This window comes from Ambystoma mexicanum, chromosome 9 (assembly GCF_040938575.1).
Source record: "Ambystoma mexicanum isolate Mex_15411 chromosome 9, UKY_AmexF1_1, whole genome shotgun sequence".
Taxonomy (NCBI): domain Eukaryota; kingdom Metazoa; phylum Chordata; class Amphibia; order Caudata; family Ambystomatidae; genus Ambystoma; species Ambystoma mexicanum.
In genome coordinates, this window is record NC_090931.1 from 926,406,005 (window position 1) to 926,432,228 (window position 26,224).

The following is a 26,224-nucleotide window of genomic DNA, read 5'->3' on the forward strand; positions in this document are numbered from 1 at the left end:
CCTTCGGGAATATGTTCAGCCGCCAATGCAACACAGTTCCAGAGTGTGTGTGAAACGAGACAAGGCACATATGGAGTTGGCCGCCTCAAGCGCCATACCCCCCGAAGAAAACACTTTCTTCGCCCAGCCGTCAAAACGTTTGTCGTCCCTATCCGGAGGGATGGTAGGATACGACGCCTGCTTTGCCGGGGCCGTAGCCGCCTGCACCACCAAACTCTCAGGAGTGGGGTGCCTAGACAAGTAGCAGGGGTCGCTACTGGCTGGACGGTATTTTCGTGACAAAGACTTGCCCACTGCCGGGAGACTCTCCGGAGCAGTCCAAGCCACCCTTCTCTGCAGAGCCATATGAAAAGGCAAAACCGGATCAGTGGGGGGACCGAGATCAAGGATGTCCGTGAGATCATCCTGAACAAACTCCCCTGGGGGAGCTGACCAACCCAAATACTCAGTGACCCGAGACATAAGGTGCCGATATGAAGAATCGGCATGAGTGCCAGGCTCCGGCCTACAAAACTCCACCTCCGGAGAGGTGTCCAGTCCACTGGCATCATGCAGCGATTGCCGCAGGTCATCAAACTGGCTATGGCCCGAGATAAGTTCATCGGGAACCGTAACCGGAACCAAGCCGCCATCAGAGCCTTCATCACCCTCAGAAATGTACTCCAGGCGGGGAGAGGAAGACCTCTGGGGACCAAAGCAGTGCCTGACCTTAGCCAGAGCCTTTCTAGGGGCAAACCCTGTGCCACGGGGCCCCTCCGACACCACCGCCTCGAAAGGCGTCGAGGGCGCCGAACGAGTCGGCGCCGGCGTCGACAGAAAAGGCGTCAACGTCGAGCGAATCGGCGTCGATGTCAGCTGCAGCGCCGGCAGCATCGGCGGCGTCGACACAGGCCTCGAAGCCGGAGCTCCGAGCGTGTCTCTTGACGCCCTAGGCGCCGACGGCGTCGACGACCCCATCGGAGGCAGAGCCTTGAGAGAAATCGTCGACGACCTCGGCGCCACAGGCGTCGACGTCTTCTTTGAAGACGGCACAGGATCACGCAGTCTCGAGCACGTCGAGGACCGGGACCTGGAACGGGCATGACGAGAACGGCTACCCTTGTCCGAGCGGGACCTCTCCCGCGAGCCGTGCCGACCAGCCGAGCCCGAAGGCGTACGAGCGGTGTCTCTCGATCGGTGCCGACCGACCCAACTCGGAGGCGCGGGCGGACCGGTGCCCTGCGATTCAAGAAGCACTAGCATCTGCTTCCCGAAGGAAGCCCATTCCTCCGGTGTCGCTTGCATGGAGGGATAAGCGACCCGCCGACGGGCGGAGTCCTCGGAAGATGACGGGGAAGGCGACCTATGCCGGCGCTTCCGGGAATGCCTCGAAGAGGCAGAGGAGTGGCGAGACCAACTCCTGGAAGGAGACCCACTGGACTTCCGACGGTGATGCGGAGAGTCGCCCCTCGAGTCATCCGTCGAAAGCCCCGCAGACCTCGACTTCCGAGGCTTAGACACCCGGCCTTCCGACAGCTTCTTCTTGCGTTCCAGCAAGGCCTTTGCCGTGAGCGACTGGCAGTCGACACAGTCGTCCATATCGTGGGCCTCACCGAGGCACCAGAGGCAGGCGTTGTGCGAGTCTGTGACCGACATCTTGGACCCACAGTCCCCGCATTTCTTGAAGCCCGGACGCGGGGTTGAAGACGAAGAAGACATCGCCACGAACAGGTCTTCACAACAAACCGAACAGGTTCAACGAACCGAGAATTGAAAACAGCAAACTCCAACAAGTCGAGGCGTACCGAGATTCACGAAGCGAACACGTTCGCGGAAAAAACGGAACTGAGGCTATGGGCGTCGTGCGTCCTACTTATCACATCGGGTGACGTCGGCCGTCGGAGGAGGTCCTCGGAGACGGCGCATCGACGTCATCGACGCAGGACGCAGACACCAAAGATTTTCCGAAGCAGCACAGCTGTGGACATTACCAGTCGTAGATATGGAATACGTCGGAGGACCCAATCCCCTCGAAATTAATATTGAGTAGCATTTGTAGTAACTTAGCCCAAATACATGTGGGCCCTGTTACAGTCAGGGCTGTTGGTTATATTTCTCCCAATGTATAGATTTCATACTGCCTCAATGGACATGAATAATGACAGAAAAATATGCAAAGTGTCAAAGTACTATGTCAGTGTAATAAAGAACACAAAGAGGAGTGCTAAATGTCAATTTGCAAAGTATCATAAAGTGCTATGTCAGTGCATAAAATAATACAAAGGAGAGTGCTAAATATTCAACAGATTCAGCTATCTGAATTTTGGAATGACACCGATGATGCTTATGCCCAAGATGATTCTGCTAAGGTGGTTACCAATGGGATTTGCAATGAACATTTCAAAATTAGCAAGGAATGAATCATGACCATCAATCTTGCCCCTTCTGTATAATCATTCATATTGAGAGGGCTCTCTGGGATGGCTCGCTTCAGGCTGCATCCTTTTAAATGGGCATTGTCCTATGGATTCTGTGTTGGTTTTTGGAGAAAAAAAGATTACAAATAAAATGCTGCTATGAAATGTTTGTGGGATGCTATTCTGTAGTTACATCTTCAGGAAAATGCTGAACACATCCGATTAGGCCAGTGGTGTATGTTGCTCAGATGGCAGAAATGAAATCTGTGATCGTCTGCTTATAAATCACATTGTATTACTTTAACTACACACGATGGGCTGAATATTGACAGGTATGTGAGGGGGTTCTATGTTCATATTTCGCCAGTTATTTTATTGATGTTTTTTTGTCAATTTTCTCCCGGAAAAAAAACCATCAACATATTTTCTTCTTGGGGTGGGGGTTCCACCCTCCAAAACCCCTTCCCCTATTAATTTAACTCTATTCCAGACCGGCCACCCCTTATATAGCCTTCCCCACACACCCTATGTTTTCAATGTTTTTTTTTCTCAAAGAAACCAATTAGGAAAAAAACTATCGAAAAGATGACTGGCGAAAAATGAATGTTGTATCGTGACAGGTATGGGATTTCAAAGGACATATTTTAGAAACAGCTGAGTTAATCAGTCACCCGTATTTACATTAGAAAAATATCTGAATTCATTCCAAAGCATTCACGTCATGGTGCACAATTTTGAAGAAGCAGGTACACCAGTATACTTTCCCAGTAAATCAGTAGACTATGTCACCACTGATTCCAAGATAATTCTTTTAAAGATATTTGAATTTTGTAAAAACATAATATTTCTCAAATTCCTTTCTTTTTATATTTACATTTTTATTAGATTTACAAACAAACAGATAAGCAATAACATATATCATAGAAACAACATTTCAATTAAAAAGAAAACAATACAAATAACTCAAGATTCATCACGATACGGCTTTGTGCCAAGATCTTGTTCATTCTGAATAGATCTCTGCAAATATAGGAGAATGATGCTGAATTGATTAGCAGACTAAGAATCGAATTAGATGGGGTTAATGAACAGGAGAAATCAGAACTCGAGTTATGATTCAGGCAAATAACAACACATGTGTACAGGTAACTGTGTCTCCAAGGGAAGTGACAAAATGGGTGTAAATGTTTTTTTTTCTCAGATACAGCCAGTAAAATGGATGTTTATTTTAAAAGCACTCAGCAAGATGTTTTTCGGCAACAAGCCAGCAAATGGGAGTTCATTTTAAGTAACGCCCAACAAATATGCAGTTATTTTCAAATGCAAATGGGTGCATGTGGAGACAATTTAGGGATGCAGGTCAGGAGGTTAATGGGATTAGCCTGAAGGAAGAGAAGAGATGTGAAATTACATTGGGCCTGCAGTGACAAAGCAGAGTATAGGCAGAATTCAAGGTGCATTATACATTCAGATTATGAGGATTCTGACATATATGTTAATGGTAAGAATATTTGTAGGCTTTACACCTTTCTGGAAAACTCACTCTATCTCATTTACTTCACAGAAATATGATTGAAAATATTTTACAAATCCATGCTTAATTGTCAATAAGATTGCTTTTCCATTACAGTAATGTCTTCCATCTTCCCAACCTTAAAGTTAAAAAACAAAGTTTTGTCTCAAGGTCAAATTACCTTTTTGTGCAAGAAGGCAAAACTCTTCTTGCAGTTTGGTGGAATCTGCAGCATTTTCTAGATTATCAGCAAAGGAGCTCGGGTGGGCATGAAATTCGTTATCATCACAAAGGTTGGGGTTGGAGGAATGCAAACGAACTGGACACATTGAAGCACTGAAAGGCACCTGAGGTGAAAAGATTAAAGTATTAGCAATGCCGATTCAGTTATTAACACATACAAATTACATACACATATTGATTGGCACATTTATTTAATTTGGCGACTAAAAGTGTGAAGCATTATATATGTCTATTAAACATGAAAATGGAATATCAGCTGTAACATCTTACCTCAATATCAGATCTGCAGACTTTTTACAGAACACAGAGATGATATGCACCCTGACATGCTCCTGCAACCTTTGCCTCATCAGATTATTTTGTAGAGGAGCAACCAAATGCCTCTGCAGGAAGTCCCGCCCCACTCCCACCTATATGCTGGAAACCAGAAATCGTGCCATGCTTGACTCCAGCGGTTGTGACCATTCCGCAGTGAATCTTCGAGAAAAGGTATCCACTAAGAAACCCCTATCAAATGTATTCCTGAAGAGATGATAATCTCATGGAGGAAGTCCCTGAAGAAATATTAAAAGAACAAGAAAAGGAGCTGTCACAAGATTCCAGCGTGACGCACAGAGAAGACCTGCTCAAGAAGAGAGTGTATTGGTTTTATAGAAACTGATGACGAAGTAAAAAATTGAGTAAACTTTCATATGCAAAATAAATATTGCACGTGTGAAGACCACTGCAGAAAATGCAAATCGTTCAATAACTGTACAGATGAAATTAAGTGATCTTAGAAGCTGGCTATATGTGGTGAATAGACTGCAGGCTGAGCCGTATTTATATAGAAGCTGGACATCAGTGTCACAACTTTAGTAAGTTCCAACACATGGAGAGAAGGGCCGAAAGCTGTGTCGCAGCAAAGTAGTAGCTGGGATCGTGGAAGAATCGAGAAGGGCTGTCCAGCCAAGACTGGTTATCTATTCTTGAAGACAGTGAACGTGGGACACTGAATCATCCCTTGTTAATGTGAAAAGAAAGAACACCATGGGTGCCAGGTTTTATTCATTCAAGACAATTAAATGCTGCAATATGGGGCGAATTGCGGTCTTCTTGACAGGCCCTTGGGGGACCCTCGTGCATGGAAACAAGGCATAATCACCACACACGAACTGATACGCCAGACACGAGGTTCAATTCTCAAAATCATGGGGTTTATTGCAAAGCAAATAATCTCAGTCGGCCGACCGGATCTCACGTCCCGCAAAGTGTGTTACCCAGACCTCGTGGGACGCAAGAGAGTGAGCATTTTACATCAGTTACAAATATACAAAATGACCACCATATTATCAGTAGTGACACATCCAAACCGCCCATAATGTATCTTCCTTTGCAATGGTACGATGATTGACAATTATGACGAATATGACACCCTTAAAGACATTTATTCAGCAACAGTTGCAATCTGTGAAAGTGCAGACACTAGTCTTTGTTACCAAGAATATAGTGCTCTTGTTCTGCAAGCAAGCTGTGTCCGTAGGAGGGACACATTCCAAGCCTTACTATCTCTTAGTTTCTATTTGTGAGCTAGAGGTCGGCTCAATCTAACGGGGCCCAGAAAAGGGGGGCCGTGAAAGTGAGTATAATTCAAGCCATTAACTGTCTATTTCTACAGTTTCTGCTGCTCCAGCGAGACTAGCTGGCACCTGCGAAGTGATTAAATGCCTTTCTGCTTACTTCCAAGGACTTGTGAGGGAGGAAACCGGTGCTTTGCTGTCTGGATTGTCTGGACTAGTCTCTCAACATGCAACTTGTGGCCTTGCTCTGTGCATGAGCAGAACGAAATAGAATTTACTTTTAGCAAAGCATTTGAACAGAAAAGCAAAGAGAAATAAAAAAAATGGCGAATTTTGGACATACAAAATGGACGCTCTTTGGTTATGCTGATGATGCTGTACTGATGTTGCTAGACATATGATGCGGTTGGTTTTCGGCCAACATAATATACAGGCTATGCTATGGTAGGGTATTTTTCTAGACCAACAACCCCTCCTCTTGGCCGTAAGCCAAACGCACCAACCATACATCGCGTCTTCCTCTGACTATGTATCTGATTCTGAACTCTGCTTACTGCTATAACCGTCATCATCATCGATATTTATAGACATGAATTCTTTCACCGTCTGCATTTCGTGGTTTGTGATTGTATTTACTTTGGGAGTTCTTTTTTGTGTCATCATGTGTATGCATTCATCACTTACTTCAGTGCAAATTATTGGTAGACAGTGTATGCAGCAACAACATGTTAGGAAGATTCTGAGTACTGCTGCAAGAATTGCAGCCAATTTCCATCCCCATGAGCGTAATACTTCCCAAAACCAGGAGCTTATGTTCAGCTCCTAACTACCTGCAGCGGGGTGGAGGTCAGAGCTCAAGACGTGCAACTTTTTTATTGCCTCAAAAATTGTAGGGGAGGAGTCACTCACAAATACGCAACACGATGACCTCACGATTTTGCAAACTACTCCACGCTCAGCCAAAATTATGTCAAGAGCCATTCTATTCTGAAGTGTCATTAATCTAATTGCTTTCTGCTCCAGAGTCACATTATACAATATATCCGTTGTTCCATTCATAGTTTTCTCTAAAATTCTGGCAGTTGTCTTATATTATACAAATGCATTGCTTGACCCCAAAATGGTATAAATGATTTTGCTATATCTTCTGCAATTAATCCTCCTTCCTCATCTCGTCGTGGCCTTGATCTAGATAATTTTGCTATGTCTGATGTTTTTGAAAGGAATACCCCCGGGAAAAGTAACAAGTTTTCCCCAGTTTCTAGGCAAACATGGATAAGCCTTTTCCCCCACATATGAAGTAGACAGGGTCACCTACATATACTGGTTCTTCCTCTCTCTCAAGGATTGCAATATTCATGCACCTATTGAATGTCCCTACCGAATAGGAGCCTTTCTTTCGCAAGCAAAATGGAACAGTGCGAGGACTGTAATTTAATGTATACGAGGGGGGCACTGCATCTTTACTCCCTAGCGGGTTCATGTGAAACGTGATTACAGATGATTAATATGGCACAGATAATCTATCTTGTGGCGTTATTACTGGTGTTATCATTTTTGCCCTGTGAAATATGGAGCAACCTACAGGCTTCATTACCACTTCTTCAAATTCATCCATGTTTGTTTTATCTAATCGACCCGTTTCACACTTATTCCATTTCCCATAATATAGTGCACTTAATGATGCATAACATGCTGAACATAACGGCAATGGCTGCACATACCAACCTATTCCCTTTCCACCATGTTGTGGAATATGTGTACACTCACAGCAGTTGTTTTTTCTCAAGATTGAGTGTGTCATATTCCTTATCAGAAGTAATGTGTTATTCCCATAGCCTTCCCTGTGTCTTTCTTCCATAGGGGACAAAGTATAAGAGATTACATGGACTGGGCTTTCGGTGACAGAAACATTACTAATAGGCAAAAACACACCTAATGGATGTATTTCCTCTAAATACCATAATACCAGAACTATTGATATCGGTGCAAACAGACTCATAATGCACATGAATATCGTGATGATTAGCATACATCTTTTACGGCAACTCTTTCTCTGCAATTTTATAGTCTCTATATTTACTACATCATCAGCATTGGTGCAGGAGGGGGCAGAAGCAGGTACAGGCATCTTCTTGACTCTTCTTCTCCAGCAATGTTCGTCGTGAATACTTTTGAAATACCAGTAAGTTAGAAAATATTAACAAAGTGCTTAGGCCAATTCTTGGCAGTCTGGATTGCTAAACGTAGGGCAAGATTATCATGCCTCTGCACATTGCTCAACAAACTCCAGAGCAAACATCAATTGCCTTTGTACCATGTGAGCCCCACTCGTTCACACGGGGTGATCAACACATGGATTTTTATTTTCAAAGATAGCACCGGGAAGCCGCGTTCCAGAGTTGTCAGATTGGCAAAACCCCCACGCTCCACTCCAATAGGCCTCCGATTCCCACTTCATCTGTGATGGGAAATAGAGGCAACAAAAGAAACACAAAGATCATATCACATTCGATTTTGAGAAAGTAGGTTGTACCGTATTGCTCCAGGTACTGCGTGATCGATGAATAGTGCGGGTGCACTTGCAGATTCAGGCTCAGAGTCAGCCTGCGGCGCAGCAAGTGATGGTGGGCGCAAAAGTGATGATGCAGGTTTCGTGTCAACCTGTGGTGATGCAGATTCAGCTGGGCAAAGTTGGGGCACTCTTAGCCCTTTCTCCTGTTTAGCAATCTTCTCAGGCTTTGTCTCGGATTCAGGCAGAATTTGCGGCAGAGAACTGGCAATGATGTCCTTCGAGTCGGAGGCAGCTGTTTCTTCCTTGTCATTTGGATCAGGCAGTTCTTTTAATGGCGATGGAATTCTCTTAGTGTGGGTGGCATGCACCCATGCCTTCAAACCGTCCACACGGACTGCAGTTTGTGTTGCCAGAAGAACCTGATACGGTCCACGCCATCTTGGTGTGAGTGATGACTTTCTCTCAAAATGCTTGAGAAGAATCCAGTCTCCCGGCTGCAGACAATGCCCCGGGCTAGTATATCTGACAGGCAGAGCCTCCTGCACCTGCTGATGAATCAAACGAAGCTTCTGTATTAAAATGTTACAATATGTACTAAGCACAGTATATTGTATTTCACTTAACCACCTTGGCTGCGGCGCACACCAAACATTAGCAGGTCTCACCATCATGATTTTGTATGGGGAAAGTCCAGTCCTGGCTTGCACAGATGTGCGCATGCACAATAAAGCTAAGGGCAATACATCAGTCCATCTCAATTTGTTTCCTGAACAGATCTTGCTTATTTTACTCTTTAAAATGCCGTTTTGGCGCACAACAAGTCCAGCACTCATCGGATGTCTGGCGCAATGGAATAGTTCATCAATCTGAAGGCTTGCGCAAATCTGTAATATCACGGCGGCAACAAAATGTGGGCCGTTATCTGACCATATAACCCGTGGCAGGCCTAATCGCGAAAAGTATTCTTTTAACATTACTTTAGCAGTGCTCATGGCTGTGCAGTCCTTCAGTGGATATGCTTCCACCCATTTACTGAACGCGCACACTACCACCACAATGTATTTTAGGTTCTGACACCTATCCATTTCTATGAAATAAAATGGATCACCTCAAAGGGCATAGAGGAGGGGCCAAAACTACCTGTTGGAGTAGCTGTTCCTTTTCCAATATTGTGTTGCAAACATGTTATGCAATTCTGAACTAGTCTTTCCGCATTCTTTCTTATGTGCGTGTTCTGCCATACTGTAGCCAAATGCTGAACCATTTTTTTCGCACAGATGTGCGTGGGACTGTGGGCCATGGTGACCATTGCAGTTACATAGGAGTTGGACAGCATCCACCTTCTACTCTCTGTCCACCTAGCAACCTTCCAAGTCTAATTCTGCAGAGCCCTTAGCCCATCCATTTATTTCATCAGCAGTTGCATCCGCCTGCATTTCTTTGACTGTGGCAATCCCATTTTCTATCATGCAGGGCACTTCTTCTGACTGTACTATCAACATGTTTGTGTTTAGATCAGTGGCAGTTTGTTTTGCAATTTTGTCTGCAAATGCATTTCCTTCTCCCACCTTACATGTTATTTTTTTATGCGCTTCGCATTTCATTATTGCCAGTCGCTTCGGACACGTAAGTGCAGACAACAAATGCGCTATCAAAGGCCCATGTTGGATTCTAGTTCCATGTGATGTTAGGAAACCCCTCTCAGCCCAGAGACGGCCAAAATTGTGCACCACCCCAAAGGCATACTGACTGTCAGTATGTATGTTTACATTAAGATTTTCAGAAATTTCACATGCTCTTGTCAATGCTATTATCTCTGCGGCTTGTGCTGAATTGTATGGGATTCTTTTGCTATCTACAATATTTTTTAGTGTTGTAATGGCATTGGCAGCAGTTCATGTGCCATCAGGTAATTTAAAACAGGAGCCGTCACAAAACAGTTCTCCATCTGGCTCTTTCTGTGGGGTGTCTGTTAGATCAATTCTTCCTTTTGTTTCCTCTTCAGTAACCATTAAACAATCATGGGGACGTGATTCATTCTCACCTACTTCTTCACTGGGAAGGAGCATTCATTCTGCAGGATTGAAAGCGCAACACCTCTGAATTTGAATATGTGGTGCGAACAGGACAATTTCATATCTAGTCAATCCAGCTGATGTGAGGTGTTGCGTCTGCGTTCTGTTTAAGAGAACGTCTATTGCGTGTGGCACCATCAAAATTAAGGTGTGCCCCAACACCATTCCTTCGGTTTGTTTCACTGACGTGGCAGCAACAGCTCGCAAACAACGCAGCAAAGCGCATGCGACAGGGTCCAACGCGGAAGAAAAATAACCACATGGTCTATTTCTTCCTCCTTGTTCCTGTGTCAAAACAGCCAGAGCGCAACCTTCATTTTCATGCACAAATAATTTTAAACCTTTTTCATAATTTGGTGTGCCCAAAACTGGAGCTGAGCACAAAGCAACTTTGAGCAGATGAAATGCAGTCTGACATTCCTCACTCCATGGCAAAGGCAATTCAACATCCTTCTTTGTCAATGCCACCATTGGTTTTACAATCATCGCAAAATTTGCTATCCATTGGCGGCAATAGGAAGCCATGCCAATTATGGCTCTAACTCCTTTCTGTGTCTTTGGAATCGGCATACCAGAGATACTCTCTATCCTTTCCGGTGTCAGTCTTCTTCCCTCTTTCGAAGGTAGGTAGCCCAAATAAGCCACCTCCTTTCGACAATACTGGAATTTTTTTAATGAAGCGTTATGTCCATGTTCTGCTAAATGCGATTGTTAGGCAGAATCCTGTGCAGTGCCCTTAGGGACCACTACACACAATTAAGACTACAGGTGGCAATACAAGTTTTACCTTTGGTACAAGCCTGTACTACTACGTTAAACTGGTAGCAGTAGCGGAGCAGCCAGGCTTATCTCAAGAGTATATGAGCAGTAGCAGAGATTACACAAAGGCACCACAATTACTGTGGCTCAAGCAAACACTGACTCAAGGTTTCAGGTAGAAAAATATAAGTACATTTATTTTTAAACCATTTGTTATAAACAAAACACTCCTATTAATTCAAAAAACACACGTAAAATACACTACAAGTAACCAATTCACTTTGTACCGTATACTTCACGGTAAGTACCCTGTGTTTTAGCGGACCGGTGTTATGAAATAAAACACGTTACAGTGAATACACTTGCGATCACTTTTTGACAGTAATGACAGTTCGGTCTTACTAAAGAAACGTGTATCCGCGGCAAGAAATGTTACCGGAACAAAAACACACTTAGCACCTGAGATACCCAGAGGTAGTTGGGGGCAAAAATCATAGGCAATACTTTTGTCAAGGCAGACAGAATCAGGGAACGCTCTTAGACAGAAATTCAAAAGTCAATAGACCGGAGCCAGTATCAAATGGAACTGGGTTCCTGTTGTCGAGGATCACACAGTCAGACAGTTCGCGATTCAGCGTAGCCAGGAGTACTTAGATATTGTCAACAGAGGAAGCAAAAGTTATAAGAAGGAGGAAAGACAAGGGCAAGCCTTGGAGGCGAAGAACAGGGATTCACCCCAGATTCCTCGGGCAGAACACAGTACCCTATTCAAGGAAGAAGCTGGTGCCACGGCAGTTGTTCCTAGTAGTTTCCTGCAGACCCTCGGTTCCTGGAGCTTCGATCCGAAGGAGGACATCTGGAGGGGTCTGCACCGCACAGGGATGAAGCCGGCAGCAGCGACAGTGAATAAAAGGTGTGCTCCTTAAAAACAACAGAGGCTATTCAGATGGCTATCCGGGCCACTACAGCAGTCTGCAGCGATTTCGACCACGGAGAGGATCCTCTGGCTGTAGAAGATGAGCTGGTTATCCCCACCAAGCTCAAGGGAAGAAGATTCTGGACTGGATCTTCTCTGGTCATCGAAGGGTAGATAGCTCAGGACTGCAGCAGGGCTTTACCGGGACGGGATAGTTGCAGAAGTCGACTTCTTCTCTGCTTCTCTTTGGTTCCTTGTAGTTCCAGTGGCGACTGACTTCTAGCCCAAGAGATCGACCTTTTATGCAAAAATCCCCCATTCACACAGCCTGGCTGTCAATCACGCAGCAGGGGGGTTGTCTGGCCCGGACAACCACCTCAGCCAATCATGGCAAAGGGTGACTTGGGTTTCCTAGGATACCCTGTGCAGGGGGTGACTACACCCCTCCCTCACATTCAGCCCACCTAGACACCCAGGTACCTAGAGGAGGGCTTCTTGGCAGAAGCCCGCCAAAAGACAGTGAACAAAGAAGGCAAACCTGGTTTGCCGCGCAAAGTAAAACACAAGAAGGACTTTAACAAAAAGAAATGGCGAATAAACCCGACCGGAGCCAAAAGAAAAAGTATTTGGTCAAGCGGGTTTAAGTTCGAGGCTAATATAATAACCTAAAACAATACCACGTTTATCTAGTATAATCGCAGTAGAAAAGTTAGGGTAGATACCACTGCCACCAGCCAAGTCTAAATGTTAAAAGAGGGCAACAATGCTCTAGGAGGTACAGATAAAAAAAGGGCTAAGGATTAACCCTTTCCAGTACTCCATGTAAGATGGGGTGTACTGGATCTGTGGTTAAATGACTAAGTAAAGTTAATGGCAACTTTACCCTTTTCTGGGGGACAGTAGTCAGCCTCAGAAATGGAGTCGGTGGACAGTCTAAAAGACAACCCTGTGTCACTGCACTGAAGGTGCTGTGTAACACACCAAGAAGGGGGCTACTGAAGTGGTGTACTCCAGACTCCACCATCACAAAAACAGATTAATTACACATGGCAAAACATAGGTAAGAGTGTGAAAAAGGGGTACACTCTTACCAAGTGGAAAAAATAAACTCCAGAGATCCAGCAAAGCTGCTGGGGGACTCACTAGGTAAGGGAAATTAGCCATTGAATGAGAATTCACCCTAACAGCGATAATAACAAGACAGTTCCCTCTTTGCACATTTCTTCTGTTTCAGCGGCAATTAACAGGTCGTCTATGTACTGCAATAGTACGCAACCCGCTGGTAGTTCTAACATGTCTAGTTGTTCTTTTAATGCTCTGCTATAAATGCTTGTACTCTGAGTGTAGCCTTCTGGAATTTGTGTGAATGTGAATGAACGCCCTCCTAGCGTGAAAGCAAATAGGTATCTGCTATCTGGGTGTACTGGGATGCTAAAAAATGCATTCTTAAGATCTACTACACTAAAATATGAAGCCGAAGCTGGAATCATTGTCAAAATGGTAATGACGTCTGGGCCCAGTGGAAACTGGGGATCTACTACTTTATTCAATGCGCGTAAATCAATTATGAAACGGAACGGTATTTCATTACCTCCTTTCTTATAAACCGGAAGAATAGGGCTGTTACAAGTGCTATCAGTAATCTCTTCAATCACATTTATTTTAATCAAACTGAGACAATACATTTCAATGCTTTCTCACCTTCAACTGAAATTCTATACTGGGGAATACGTGGCAATGTAACTCCCTCTTTCAAAACAATTCTCACTGGCTCTATTTTCAAACAACCAACATCATTATCATTCATTTCCCAAATACAAGTCGGTACCTTATTTAACTCTGTTGGCAGGGGTTTGGACAGGAACTCGGACACTGGTATATTTTGTGGTGATATTGTCAAAACACTCCATAAGGAGTACCATGGATAATCGCACTTAGTAGTTTAAACCTAATAGATTCTCTCCACAATTTTGTGTCAACAAGAACGGACAATATTCAGTGAATGGCCCTAGTGTTATTGGTACTGATTGGGACACGGGACTAATTACTGGGGTGCCTGGGAACCCTACTGAAACATTCTTTTGCCCTGACAGTGGTATTCCTGGAACCAAGTGGTGGTCCTTTGAGCACTTCTGTGCACCTGTGTCCACGAGAATACTATGCTCCTTATTCCCAACTTTCATTTCTACGTAGGGTCCTTTCTGGTCAACTGGAATAGACACTGGTTCCGACCCCTGTCTTGGGCGGTCCTAACGGGGGAACAATACGTCATCTGATGTATAGTCACCAGAATAGTATGTATTTGGTTGAGTATTGAAACCATTCCCGTCCCCACCTCCATTGTGCTGATTCTGATTTTGGTTCTGATTCTGGTTGCTATTTCCTTGATTGTTCTGATTCTGATGTGTACTATTATTTCTATTCTACCCCTGTGTTTACGGGCGCCCTCTATTCTGTCTTCTCTGGCCATTCCCATTTCTATTTTGCAAGTGTGGACATTGTGCTCGCCAATGACCCTCTTCCTTACAGTATGCACATTGGTTTAGTCCAAGTGGACCTCCATGCATGTTCGAATAATTTCCTCTCCCTTGTGCATTTCCTCTTCCTCTATTATGACTCGCTACCTGTTGTAATAACCCTTGTTTTTAGATTCGCTGTCTTTTACTACTTTTTCTTTCTCTGTATTCTCTCTGTTTTCATAATACTGAGCCATGTGTAATACCTCACTCTGTGACTTGGCTTGCCATGAACTTTCAGAGGTCATTATCAAATTTTGGATCGGAGGTAACAACCCTCTTACATATTTGTCAACAAATAGTCTTTTCCCGGGCTCAGTGCTTAAATCATGTCCACTAAAATCTGTATATACTTCTTCAAATCTGTTAAAATAGTCTGTAACCAACTCATCTTTGCCTCGCACACATGCAGTTAGTTTGTCCCATACAATTCTTTTTTCTGGAACTATAACCTTCAATTTCTACATTATTCGTGCTGGTAATGCCGCCATATTTGACGATGGCTTTTCGCCTGCTTTGCTGTCCACATCCTCTTTTATTAAATGCTCCCACGTATCACCAAAACTCTCCTGATCATCTACTTTCCTTATTTGTTGCCATATTTCTGCTCGTAAAATTACTGGGAATAATAGGTCAATATCGTTCATAGTAAAATAGATGATTTCAAATAGGACTCGATTTCTTTATAGAATCCTGCTGGATTTATTCTCAAATCAGGGATTGTTTGTTTTATATTATTCACCTCGTCTGGAGAAAGGGACATGTACATATTGTGCGGTATAATGTGCTTCTGTCACCTCCGCTGAATGCCCACCTGTTGAAGGAATTTCTACTTTCGGTACAAAAGTTGGTGGGACCTCTCTCATGGGAAATATCGCACTCGCTCTTCCTTCTCCCTCTCTCATATACAGCACTATAGCTAAATCAAGAGATAAGGCAGTTTCCCCCGTATCTCGTGAAAATGCTCTCTTATATACTGCCATTAATTCAGATGGACAACTTTGCTTATTATCTACATATTTGTCCTGTAAATATTCAACCATTACCTGCAATGCCTTTCTTTGCATTCCTAATGTATATTGATCAAATGTTTCATGCACTTCCATTGTAGGAATGCTAGCATCTGTAATCCATCTAAGCGCCTCTCGTGTGCATATTTTTATTTCTTCACTAGCATGTTTTGACTGAGGAAAAAAATCGCTGTTGCACATATGGTACCGCCTCTTGCCTACCTCTCCTTATGTCCTTGTTCCTAAACCCAGGCATGGAAAACATTTCAGCATACAATTCATCAAGTTCTTTTTTAAACTCAAAAAGCCTAACTACATGCTCCTTCATTTCTGAATCACTTTCTCTTATACGCGCAAAGGCATTCAAGTCCCGCAACTTCTGCAGCGGCACCATTCCAATTAATTGCTTCCATCTCTCCATCAAATATTCCCCCATGCATTCCAACAATACCTGTTTTTCACTGAGCTTCCTATAATCGTACATTGACTCCAGCGTTGAGGCCTCATTCCCTTCAATGTATATTTCTGCCTGTTCTTTCAACTCCTTTCTCCTCTCTTTGCTGACTGAACTACGAGTTATTCTAGCATACGCGCTTTGTGCAGGCCTCGCTCCTCCCATACTGTCTTCTCTGATTACTGTGGATTCAAACTCAGTAGGCGGAGGGGGAAGTGGGATTATGTGCAGAGGAGGGACGCTTGGTATGGATGGAACAACTGGAAGGGGGAGTGGTGGCTGCAGCTGTAATGGAGGCTGAACAACGGGGATGGGCTGGGGCATAATCTGAGCAATGGGCACTGTTGCAATTATGTCAGTATTACTTTTGCGGTGTGCTTGTCTTTTTTCATTTAAAATCTTATTGATTAATTCATATGATGCATGCAATTCTTGTTGAGGATATATTATCTGTTCCCATTTGGAGACTTCTATCCGCCTTTCTAATTTGCTCATCCCATTCTTTTTCTTCCTGTTCTAGCGCTCTATTTTCTATAGATGTATGCCGACGCGCATATTTCTCTCTGCTTCTCAAGCAGTGCATAGCTTCCTTTTTCCAGTATCTGGTCCACTCTGCCTCGTTTCGAGACCCTCGCCTTCTTGCTCTCTGGCCGGACACGTCGATCAGGGACAGGTTGTGTACAGATCTGCAAAGGAGTCTCTCATCACTTTCACAGGGGCCCCCCGAACACCTCTCGATCCCGGCTCGACGGCCTCGTCCTCGATTCGTTTTTTCCGCCTTCTTCAAATTACAACATACATGATGGAGCAAATGGGCGAGGGTCCCTATTCGGGCGCCATCTTTTGACGGGCTGCTGGGGGATCCTCATGCATAGAAACAAGGCACAATCACCACACACGAACTGATACGCCAGACACAAGGTTCAATTTCCAAAATCTAGCGTTTATAGCAAAGCAAATAGTCTCAATTGGCCGACCGGATCTCACGTCCAGCAACATGTTACCCAGACCTCGTGGGACGCAAGAGAGTGAGCATTTTACATCAGTTACATATATACAACATGACCACCATATTATCATTAGTGACACATCCAAACCGCCCATAATGTATCTTCCTTTGCATGGTTCGATGAATGACAATTATGACGAATATGACACCCTTAAAGACATTTATTCAGCAACAGTTGCAATCTGTGAAAGTGCAGACACTATTCCTTGTTACCAAGAACATAGCGCTCTTGTTCTGCAAGTAAGCTGTGTTCGTAGGAGGGACACATTCCAAGCCTTACTATCTCTTAGTTTCTATTTGTGAGCTAGAGGTCAGCTCGATCTAACGGGGCCCAGGAAAGGGGGGACCGTGAAAGTGAGTATAATTCAAGCCATTAACTGTCTATTTCTACAGTTTCTGCTGCTCCAGCGAGACTAGCTGGCACCTGCATAGTGATTAAATGCCTTTCTGCTTACTTCCAAGGACTTGTGAGGGAGGAAACCGGTGCATTGCTGTCTGGGCTGCCTGGGCTAGTCTCTCAACATGTAATTTATGGCCTTGCTCTGTGCATGAGCAGAACAAAATAGAATTCACTTTTAGCAAAGCATTTGAACAGAAGAGCAAAGGGAAGCAAAACATAGCAAAATGGCGAATTCTGTTCATACAAAATGGACGCTCTTTGGTTATGCTGATGATGCTGTACTGATGATGCTAGACATATGATGCGGTTGGTTTTCGGCCAACATAATATACTGTCTATGCTATGGTAGGGTATTTTTCTAGACTAGCATCCTGTCACGGGAGCCAAGGATGGAAATAGAGCTGGGCATGCAGTTCCAGAACTATGATAGCGCATGCCCGCACTCCCTTATATTCTCAGAGGCAAGGATACTTGCAAGGCCAAGTTCGAAGACAATCTTCATGGCAGAAGGCATGGGTGATGAGATGTCGGGCTAATTGGGTGGGGAGGTACATTCAACAGTATCCTCCGCCATCTAGCCGGAAGATCGCAGGGTTTCCAGAGGAGAGCGGCCGAATAGAAATTTTGCATCTTTGACGAAATCCCTGCCTGGTTTCCAAGGGCGCTATGCGGACGGAAAGGCGAAAGTGGTCGGTTGGAGGAGGACACGATACCGAAGGCCTTGCATCAATTAACAAACAAATAATGAGTATACGGAGGGGAATGGCAAATTAAGGGGACGGGTTGTGGTAATTTTAAGTAACGTGACATTTTGTGTGAAGAGATAGTAGTGCCTAGAGGCCTGGCTCAAGGGAGTTCAGAAGAAATCATCTCACACTCCAGCGGGAGTCAAATAGGATACGTTCAAACAGGTTTGCATAAGTAAACGATTTAAATCCTGTGACAGGGTATTTGAATAGAGGCAAGGAGAAACATGGTGACCACAGGGTATTTTTTATTAAATATGTAAAGTCGACTAGTCTGTCTGTGTATTGTGTTGAGTAAAGGTGTTGAAAAGTGATAAAAGTTTTGAAGGAATTGAAACGAAGTTAAGGAGCTATAGGGACTATCTAGTGAAGTGGTTGGTACCAATCCAGAGATTGACAAAGATAATTGAAAAGGTAGAGGCTTGAGCTGCGATTATTGGAGCGTACTCATATTTGTTATTTTAAAAGTATTGAAAAGTGGTGAAAGTATTTTATAAAATCTGATAAGTATTGACAGTCAATTGAGACTTGTCACAAAGGGACACACTCCTCTGATGCATTTATGTAAGACACTGCCAAAGCACATGCCCAAGCTCAAACAATATAGTGTGGAATGGGTGAAAGGCACGGCAGAAAAGATGATCATGCCGTGGCCACAAGGGGGATTACTGTCAAAAGCGGTATTGCAACACATGACCACATACTTGCACGCTGCGTACACGGGGAAGAAATTGGAGAAAAGATTAGCGATCCTAGAGCTCTGGAAAATGTACCAGGAAGAGAGGGAAGACCCGCCACCTGAGGAGTGGATGCTTAGCCAATGTGAGGCGGAAGGTATCGAGCCCTTTGCTCCCCTTACCTCGCCTGAAGTGAAAGGCGCTTGTACGGAAGAAGTAGGGTTGTATTCTTTAAAGGAACTGAAAGCGGTGACAGGTATAGTAATCCGATATACGTACCGCCCGCTTATAGCCGTGGCGATAGTCTAGAGGAGAATTAGAGAAAAGAGGAGATCTTTAAGATCATACAAAATAAAGAGTGACGTGAGCGATCGAATGCATCGACAGAATTAGAAAGAGAGATTAAGAGATGGAATGGCGAGAAGGATAAAGCTGACAAGGTAACACTAGTGCAGAATGAATGGATGGGAGGGCAGATATTACTCAAGCTAGATGGGAAAATCATTGAGGAAGTAAGGCAAAGAGAATATAAGGACGAACAGGATAGGAAAGACAGGGAATAAGAAAAGAGGTTGAAGGAAGACAAGCATAAAAGAAAGAACAGGGAGCGACGAGAACAAATGTATCAGGAGGAGCAGGAGAAAAAAGAGGAGCGGGCAGAGGAACAAAGAAAGTATGACAATAGGCAGAGAGCAATAGAAGACAGGGATAAAAGATAAAGGTGGCATGAGGAAGGAGGAAGAGGAAGTGCTGAAATTAAGAGACAAAACAATACAGAGAAGACGAGTGGAAGAAGAAAGGAGGGCAGGAGAGAGGAGAGAAGAACAAAGACAAGAGGAGGCGAGAATTAGAAAGGAGGAGAGAAAACAAAGAATTAGATGAAGAATTAGAACGAAAAAGGAGACACCAGGACCTTGATATTAGCCTCATTCGAAAGGAACCAGACCCAGCAATACGATGGGACAGAATAGAAGAGTTCCTTCCATTAAAGGGAGCAATGCCAGGGGCATCTAAAGTAGTATTAGAAGAAGAAAACATTGATATAGGAAGTATCGGGACAGGATCGAAAAGGCCTGTCAAGAATTAAAAGGTAGCAAATCTGGTAGCCAAAGGAAGGAGGATCAATCCCTAGTATTTCAATCATGAAGCGAAGCAGAAAGTCCATTTAGTCTCCAGCACAATGCCTTGTCCTTAAGGCTACTGAACTTAGATAAGGGTGAAGGGGATCAGAGTCACAGTAGTTGGGGACGAGGGCGAGGAAAGACAATACTTCCTTGGGGAAGAGGGAGCGCATGTGCCCCCGAGGGAAGCCTACAGACAGACTTTGAAGTATGATGGTCGGATCTAGAGAAACCTAAGGATAGGACGCCAGATCCCATACCATATCCAGAGCGTCCCCGAAGACGATCATATAGTGAGAAGGGAGAATCACCGCCATATGTGAGCAGGTAAAGGTCGCTACCAGCGAGGAGACCGTCAGGGACGATTGTCCCTGCCATGGATAGGCAAACGATGGGAGCCGACTGAGGGTTAAGGTTTACGCAGTTTTGGAAAAAGGTGGAGCGAGACCACAGTATATTCCATGGCCACAGATGGATAAGGATAATTTAAGGTGCAAGATCCTGAGCTTGACTTCGGGCGCTGGGAAATGGATATATGAGAGAAAACACATTGGGCAAAGGGGACATTAAGGGTCTCATGGCAGCTATTCCTGGGGAGAGAGATGATGAGATATGGAGGAGAGCAGGCTATTGAAGTGTGACAGCACAAAACACAGCGCACGATGGAGCACCATTTAATCATTGCAGAACAGATGTTTGGAGGGCTCTCAGGGTGCAGTATCCCAATACATCATATCATATATGGGTGCAATTATGACACGTAAGATGAAGACCCTTTTGCTTACATTCAGGACATTCAAGAACGATGACAACTTGAAACGCAGGAGCTTAGGGAAAAAAACAGTGGCATTATTTTACCACATTTTATGTCAGGGGTTTCCTGAGCAAGTACAGAGGCAGATGAAGAAACAAGTGGGAATGGAAGCAAAGTCGTGGGCTGAAATACAGCTGAATATAGTGCATCACTGTTGGCTATGCAGGAGAAAAATAAAAAGAAAGATGAAGCTAGGAAAATTGAGGAAGCCGAGCTATTTCAGAAGACATTGTCAATGTCCGTCATGGAAGGGGCGGTATTGACGAGCGGAGAAGGATTGGGAATGCAACAAGCAGTGGGTGCATCGCAGGCGTATAATCAGCACCTGATGGACCAATGAGGATATGGGTTAATGCGAAGAGGCAGTGGCATGGGCTATAAGGGAGGAAGGGGTGGATTCCAAAATAATTAAGGAGGGTTTGAAAATGCACAGAATGAGAATCAGAATGCACACAGAAGATTTAATCAAGGGGGACTAGTCAGGCGTGCTTACTCCTGTATGTTGGACTTGTGGGATGACAGGGCACATTGCACGCGTATGTGGAGGCCAAGGGAATGTACAGAATGGCCAAGTTTCAAGAGGGGGAACAGCTTATCCTCCACTATATAGCACACAAACTAGGGAAGGGTTTGCCCAAGATAAGACAGTCTATCAGACACAAGCGCAGCGAATGCAAGAGGTACAGCAACCAGAGCAAGTGCAAATTAATCAACCACAAGGGCAGTCACAACAGGCCCTCTTGCAGACACAACAGTATGAAAACACGGAACAATTACTGACACCTAGAATAGGAGGTGCCACTCTGGTAAGAGGAAATCCTTTCACAGATACAGGGATATGCCTGTGCCCACAAAAGGACACCTCACAGGGTGATTTGATGTGTTCATTACTATCTGTGACACCTGACCCCCAAGAGGAACCAAGGGTCGATGTGATGATAGGAGGCACATCTTTCTTTTCTTATAGACACTGGGGCTACTGGTTCATGTATACGAGAAGGAAAGTATCCAATGTCGGGAATTGCCATGAATGGTCAAGGGTTCTCTGGAGCTACCAGTCGAGTACCTTTTACTGATGAATTACCAGTCTCTATAGGAGAGTGTGACATGTCTGTTCCATTGTTGTATTCACGACAGACACCATTAAACATTTTGGGAAGAGATTTGATGACAAAACTTAACATGACGATTTAATTTACAGACAAAGGAATAGTGTGTTCCACTCCAGGAATACACTACTTAAATGTGGGCAAATTTATACTGGCGTTCACAGGGCAAGTGGCTCTGTGAGGCGTCCCAGTAGATTTGATTTTGAGTGATTTATAACGCGCACCAGACAGAATAAACCACATTTGGGCGCAGATGACAACTAGGAAAAAAAAAGATCCAGTGAGAAAAAAGAATAGCAGGCATTCTAATTTTATTAACTTTCATCATTTATTTAAATAGAAATGTTTTCAGTCTCTTTCTAAAGAAGTCCAAAGTTTCACACATTCCAATTTCGAGTGGGAGCTGGTTCCAGACTTTAGGACCACAGGCTCCAAAACCTCTGTCTCCTCTCGAGACAGAAAGGTTTTCCTTTATGGGGTGAGCATTTTACTGACATGGCTACCTGGATTAGTGGGAAAAACCGTGAGGATACCTGATGAGTTTATTGTTCAGACCACAGGTACCTATGGACGAAGAGGGGGGACAGACTATCCCTATAGAATTGGAAGCAGCCATAGCACGAAGGGAAATGGCGATGCTCAAAGTAACGGATGATGAGGTAACAGATGATGAGGGTAGACCATGGAGGACAGTAATAGCGCTCGAAGAAGGGTACAAGTTGACTGACATTACTGAAGATGACATGTTTAGAGAAGACCCAACAGATGATGACGTAGTGTTCTTTATGAGCATCACATACTGGATAAGGATAAGAGAAGAGGGAAATCGCACAGCAAATGGCAATAATGCGGCAGCGTCCAGAATTTTTTTAGGAGACTTGGAGAAGTTGCCCAGCGTCTTATGGACTACAGGCCCTTATGATAAAGGATTGTTAAAGGGAATAGGGGAAGTCAAAGTAAAGCTGAAACCAGGGAGATTTGACCATGAGCAAGACAGTACCCCATGTCTCGAGAGGTTGATGAGGGTATATTCAAGACTTTTTCAGCACAAATGAAACAAGGTATTCTGGTGCCATCGGAATCATCGTACAATACCGCAGTGTATCCTATCAAAAAATCAAAGGGAGGGTAGTGGAGATTTATACAAGACATGAGACCGATAAACCAGATTGTAGAGCATAGTTCCTAACCTGGCGACGACACTATGTAGTATCCCAGTGGAAGCTCAATATTTTACGGTGATCGATTTGAAAAATGCATTTTTCTCAATCCTATTACACAAAGACTCACAAGACCTGATTTCCTATATGTTCCGCCGAACTCGTCTGAAACACACTTGTTTGCCTCAAGGGTACTGTGAGTCTCCATCAGTCTTTGATAGAGTCCTCCAGATGGATTTAGGCAATATTGATCTTAAGAGTACAGTGATACAATACGTAGATGACATTTTAATTTGTAGCGCCACAGAAATGAATGCAGGCAAAACTCAATTCAGTTGACTATTTTAGCAGACAAAGGATATAAGGTAACAATGAGAAACTGCAGTATTGTCAAGAAGAGGTGCTGTACATTAGACAGATGATTTCACAGGAGGACAAAAAGGCGACACCTGAAAGAGCAGAGGCAATTATGAAAACCGCAAAACCAAACACAGTGAAACAGATGCAACAGTTTTTGAGGCTATGTAATTATGTCAGAGCCTTGGTGTTTGACTACAGTATGTATACAAGATCTCTCTTGCAGGCTTTAAAGAAAGGACAGGTGAACACAGAGAAAATAGAATGGACTGAGGAAATGGAGGAAGGGTTTGCAGAGTTGAAGAAAGCAAGTTGCACAGTCCACGTTTTGGGAATCCCCAATTATGCTGAGTTTTATTTATTCTCGCATACGAATGGGACAGTCATGACGGCAGTGCTTACACACAGGACTACATTGGGTTACAAGCCTTTAGCATATTATAGTGGGATTTTAAACCCAGTTATGAAGGAAGGGACACTTTCCTTGCCAACAGTCATTGGCAGCCACTGCGTTCGCAATTGAGAAGTCTACAAGTATTATCATGGGCTTCTCTATGACTCTCTACATGGAGCATGCTCTGTTTGCCATTTTGGAGAAGCCCAAAGGTACATTGACATCTCAGAGAGCCTCAGCCTATTTAGTAATGATTTCGAACACAGCGATTAAAATGATCAGATGTAAAATAGTGAATCTTGCCACATTCGTAGGTGAGCCAATAGCAGAAGGCGGTTAAGTGTATGACTGTGCTAATTGAGTTTTGTGATGATATACCCCATGTGAAAGAAAATGCTTGATCAGGAAGGGAAATTCTCTTTATTGATGGTTCTTCGAAAATGGATCAGACTAGTGGGGAAAGGCATTCAGGCGCAGCTGTATTGAGGCATAGATTGAATGTGGAATTTGAAGTTGTAGCAAGTGCCAGGCTACCGTCTCACCTTTCAGCGCAAGCAGCAGAATTGGTAGCGCTTATTGTCACGCTCGAGAAACACAAAGGGCAGGAAGTGATGGTGTACAGTGACTCCGCCTATGGGATGTCAACCGTACATGCAGGGCTAGCACGTTGGAAAAGGAGGGGCTACCTCAGTGCGGACAGGCTTATTTAGGCCCTACAACTCCCAGTGGCCATAGCGGTCGGAAAATGTGGAGCTCAGATTTTATTTCTTGCGGGAACTAATCCGCAGACGTAGAAGCCAAAAGCGTTTCATATTCTCCAGAAATTTACAGTTTTGATACTCCAAATGTAAGGGAGAAAGAAGTCACAATCATGGTGATGCAAGAAGGGTTTAATAGATTACCAATGACCCAGTTAATGGAGATTCAAGGAAGTGCACCGCAGGGAGAATGGAAACAAATGGGGTGTTCTTTATCGCCCACAGAAGTATCATGGCAACAAGATAGCGCTGAAAAGACGGTGATGCCAGTAACATTAATGAAGGCCACGCTTGAACAGCTCCATTACCCCGCGCATATAACTAGGGAGAGTCTTGCCGCAACGATTTCAGAAGACTGATTAATTCCAAATATTTAGAACATGTTGCATTTTTTATACTGAACTGCATTGTGTGTCAAAGGCTTACCGCTGGGCATACAGCCAGAACCATTAGAGGAGTAATACCTCGACTGACTGGTCCTTTTCAGCATTTACATATTGATTATGTTGATATGCTGCAAGTATGTAATGGATATAGGTATTTGATAGTGGTGGTGTGTCCCTTTTTTAGGTGGATCGAGGCAGGTCAGTCTGCACACCCTGACGCCACTTGCACAGCGAAGTTTCTAGTAGCAGAAGTCTTTCAAGATGGGGTGTGTGTGAAGTGCTGAGATCTGACAATGGGCCAAATTTTGTTAATTAAGTATTTGAACAGATAGGGCTTCTATTAAATAGTAAGCACACGTTTTCTTCTGCTCATCACCCGCAAGCAAACGAAATATGTGAGAGACTCAACGGCCTCCTTAAAGAAAGGATTGCCAAAATCAAATTGACTTTGAAGAAGGTATGGCTATATTGCCTACCCTTAGCATTATACGCCCTTCGGAATCAGCCTGGTTCGGACCATCACCTCACCCCCCACAAACTAATGACAGGGAGGCGAATGAGAACGCCTCTTACATCTCCATCGAGGAGAAGAAGTTATTCCCACAGTGCAGCTAAACTGTCAGGTGATGAATCGAATAACTATTTGACATGTATGACCTCCAGCATCTCTCTCATTTCAGATCAAGTCAAGCGTCCGAGGGGTCGGTCTCACAACACAGATGAAGACACTGTAATAAATATGTTTTCTAAACAGTGATATAAAAAACTGAATGGTTACCTCAAGGACTCACCGATAGTTTACTTCCTTTCCTTTCCTTTCTTCGTCTTTGCCCAGGGAATGTGTCCAACAGGGGGGTGAATGCAAAGGCCTCCCTAAGTCCCTTCCTCCGCCTCTTGGTCAAGATTAGAGGAGGGGAAAGGCCCCAGGGAAGCCCTCTGGGGGAGAAAACCCTGTGTCGGCGGCTGCTGGGGTGATGTCGTCTAGACGGCGAAGATTCAGGAAACCGCAGTTTGAGAGCCGTCTAATGGAAAAGGCAGAAGAGGATGGTGAGTAAGGGGTAGGTAAGTATGAGACAGGGAATTCACAGTAGAGACTAAGGAATTACCTGTAAAAGCGAGTTGTGAACCTATCAGGCAGGAATGGAAGTCCTCCAGTAAGAATCTGATGTGTATAGTAAATGGTTAGCTCAGAACTGAGTTCAGAATAAACAGAAGAAGAATAGTTTAGGAATATTACCTGATGGGATCAAAAACGAAGACGTATAAGGGAGTACGGCAAGAACAAGCACCAAGAGAGCGGGTTGGCCCACAGGACTCAAGGCTCCTAAATATTGTTA

The 26,224-nt window shown here is 44.2% G+C and overlaps 1 protein-coding gene across 3 annotated transcripts in view; it reads right to left on the reverse strand.

Annotated features, from left to right (window-relative positions):
• The window catches only part of OSBPL6 (oxysterol binding protein like 6), a 3,803,429-nt gene that overhangs the window by 1,903,002 nt on the left and 1,874,203 nt on the right, over positions 1-26,224 (reverse strand). For all 3 annotated transcript variants that reach the window (XM_069616111.1, XM_069616109.1, XM_069616110.1), the window contains one exon: positions 4,091-4,256. In XM_069616111.1, the coding sequence (XP_069472212.1) occupies positions 4,091-4,256 (166 nt within the window). The remainder of the gene's footprint in view (positions 1-4,090; positions 4,257-26,224) is intronic.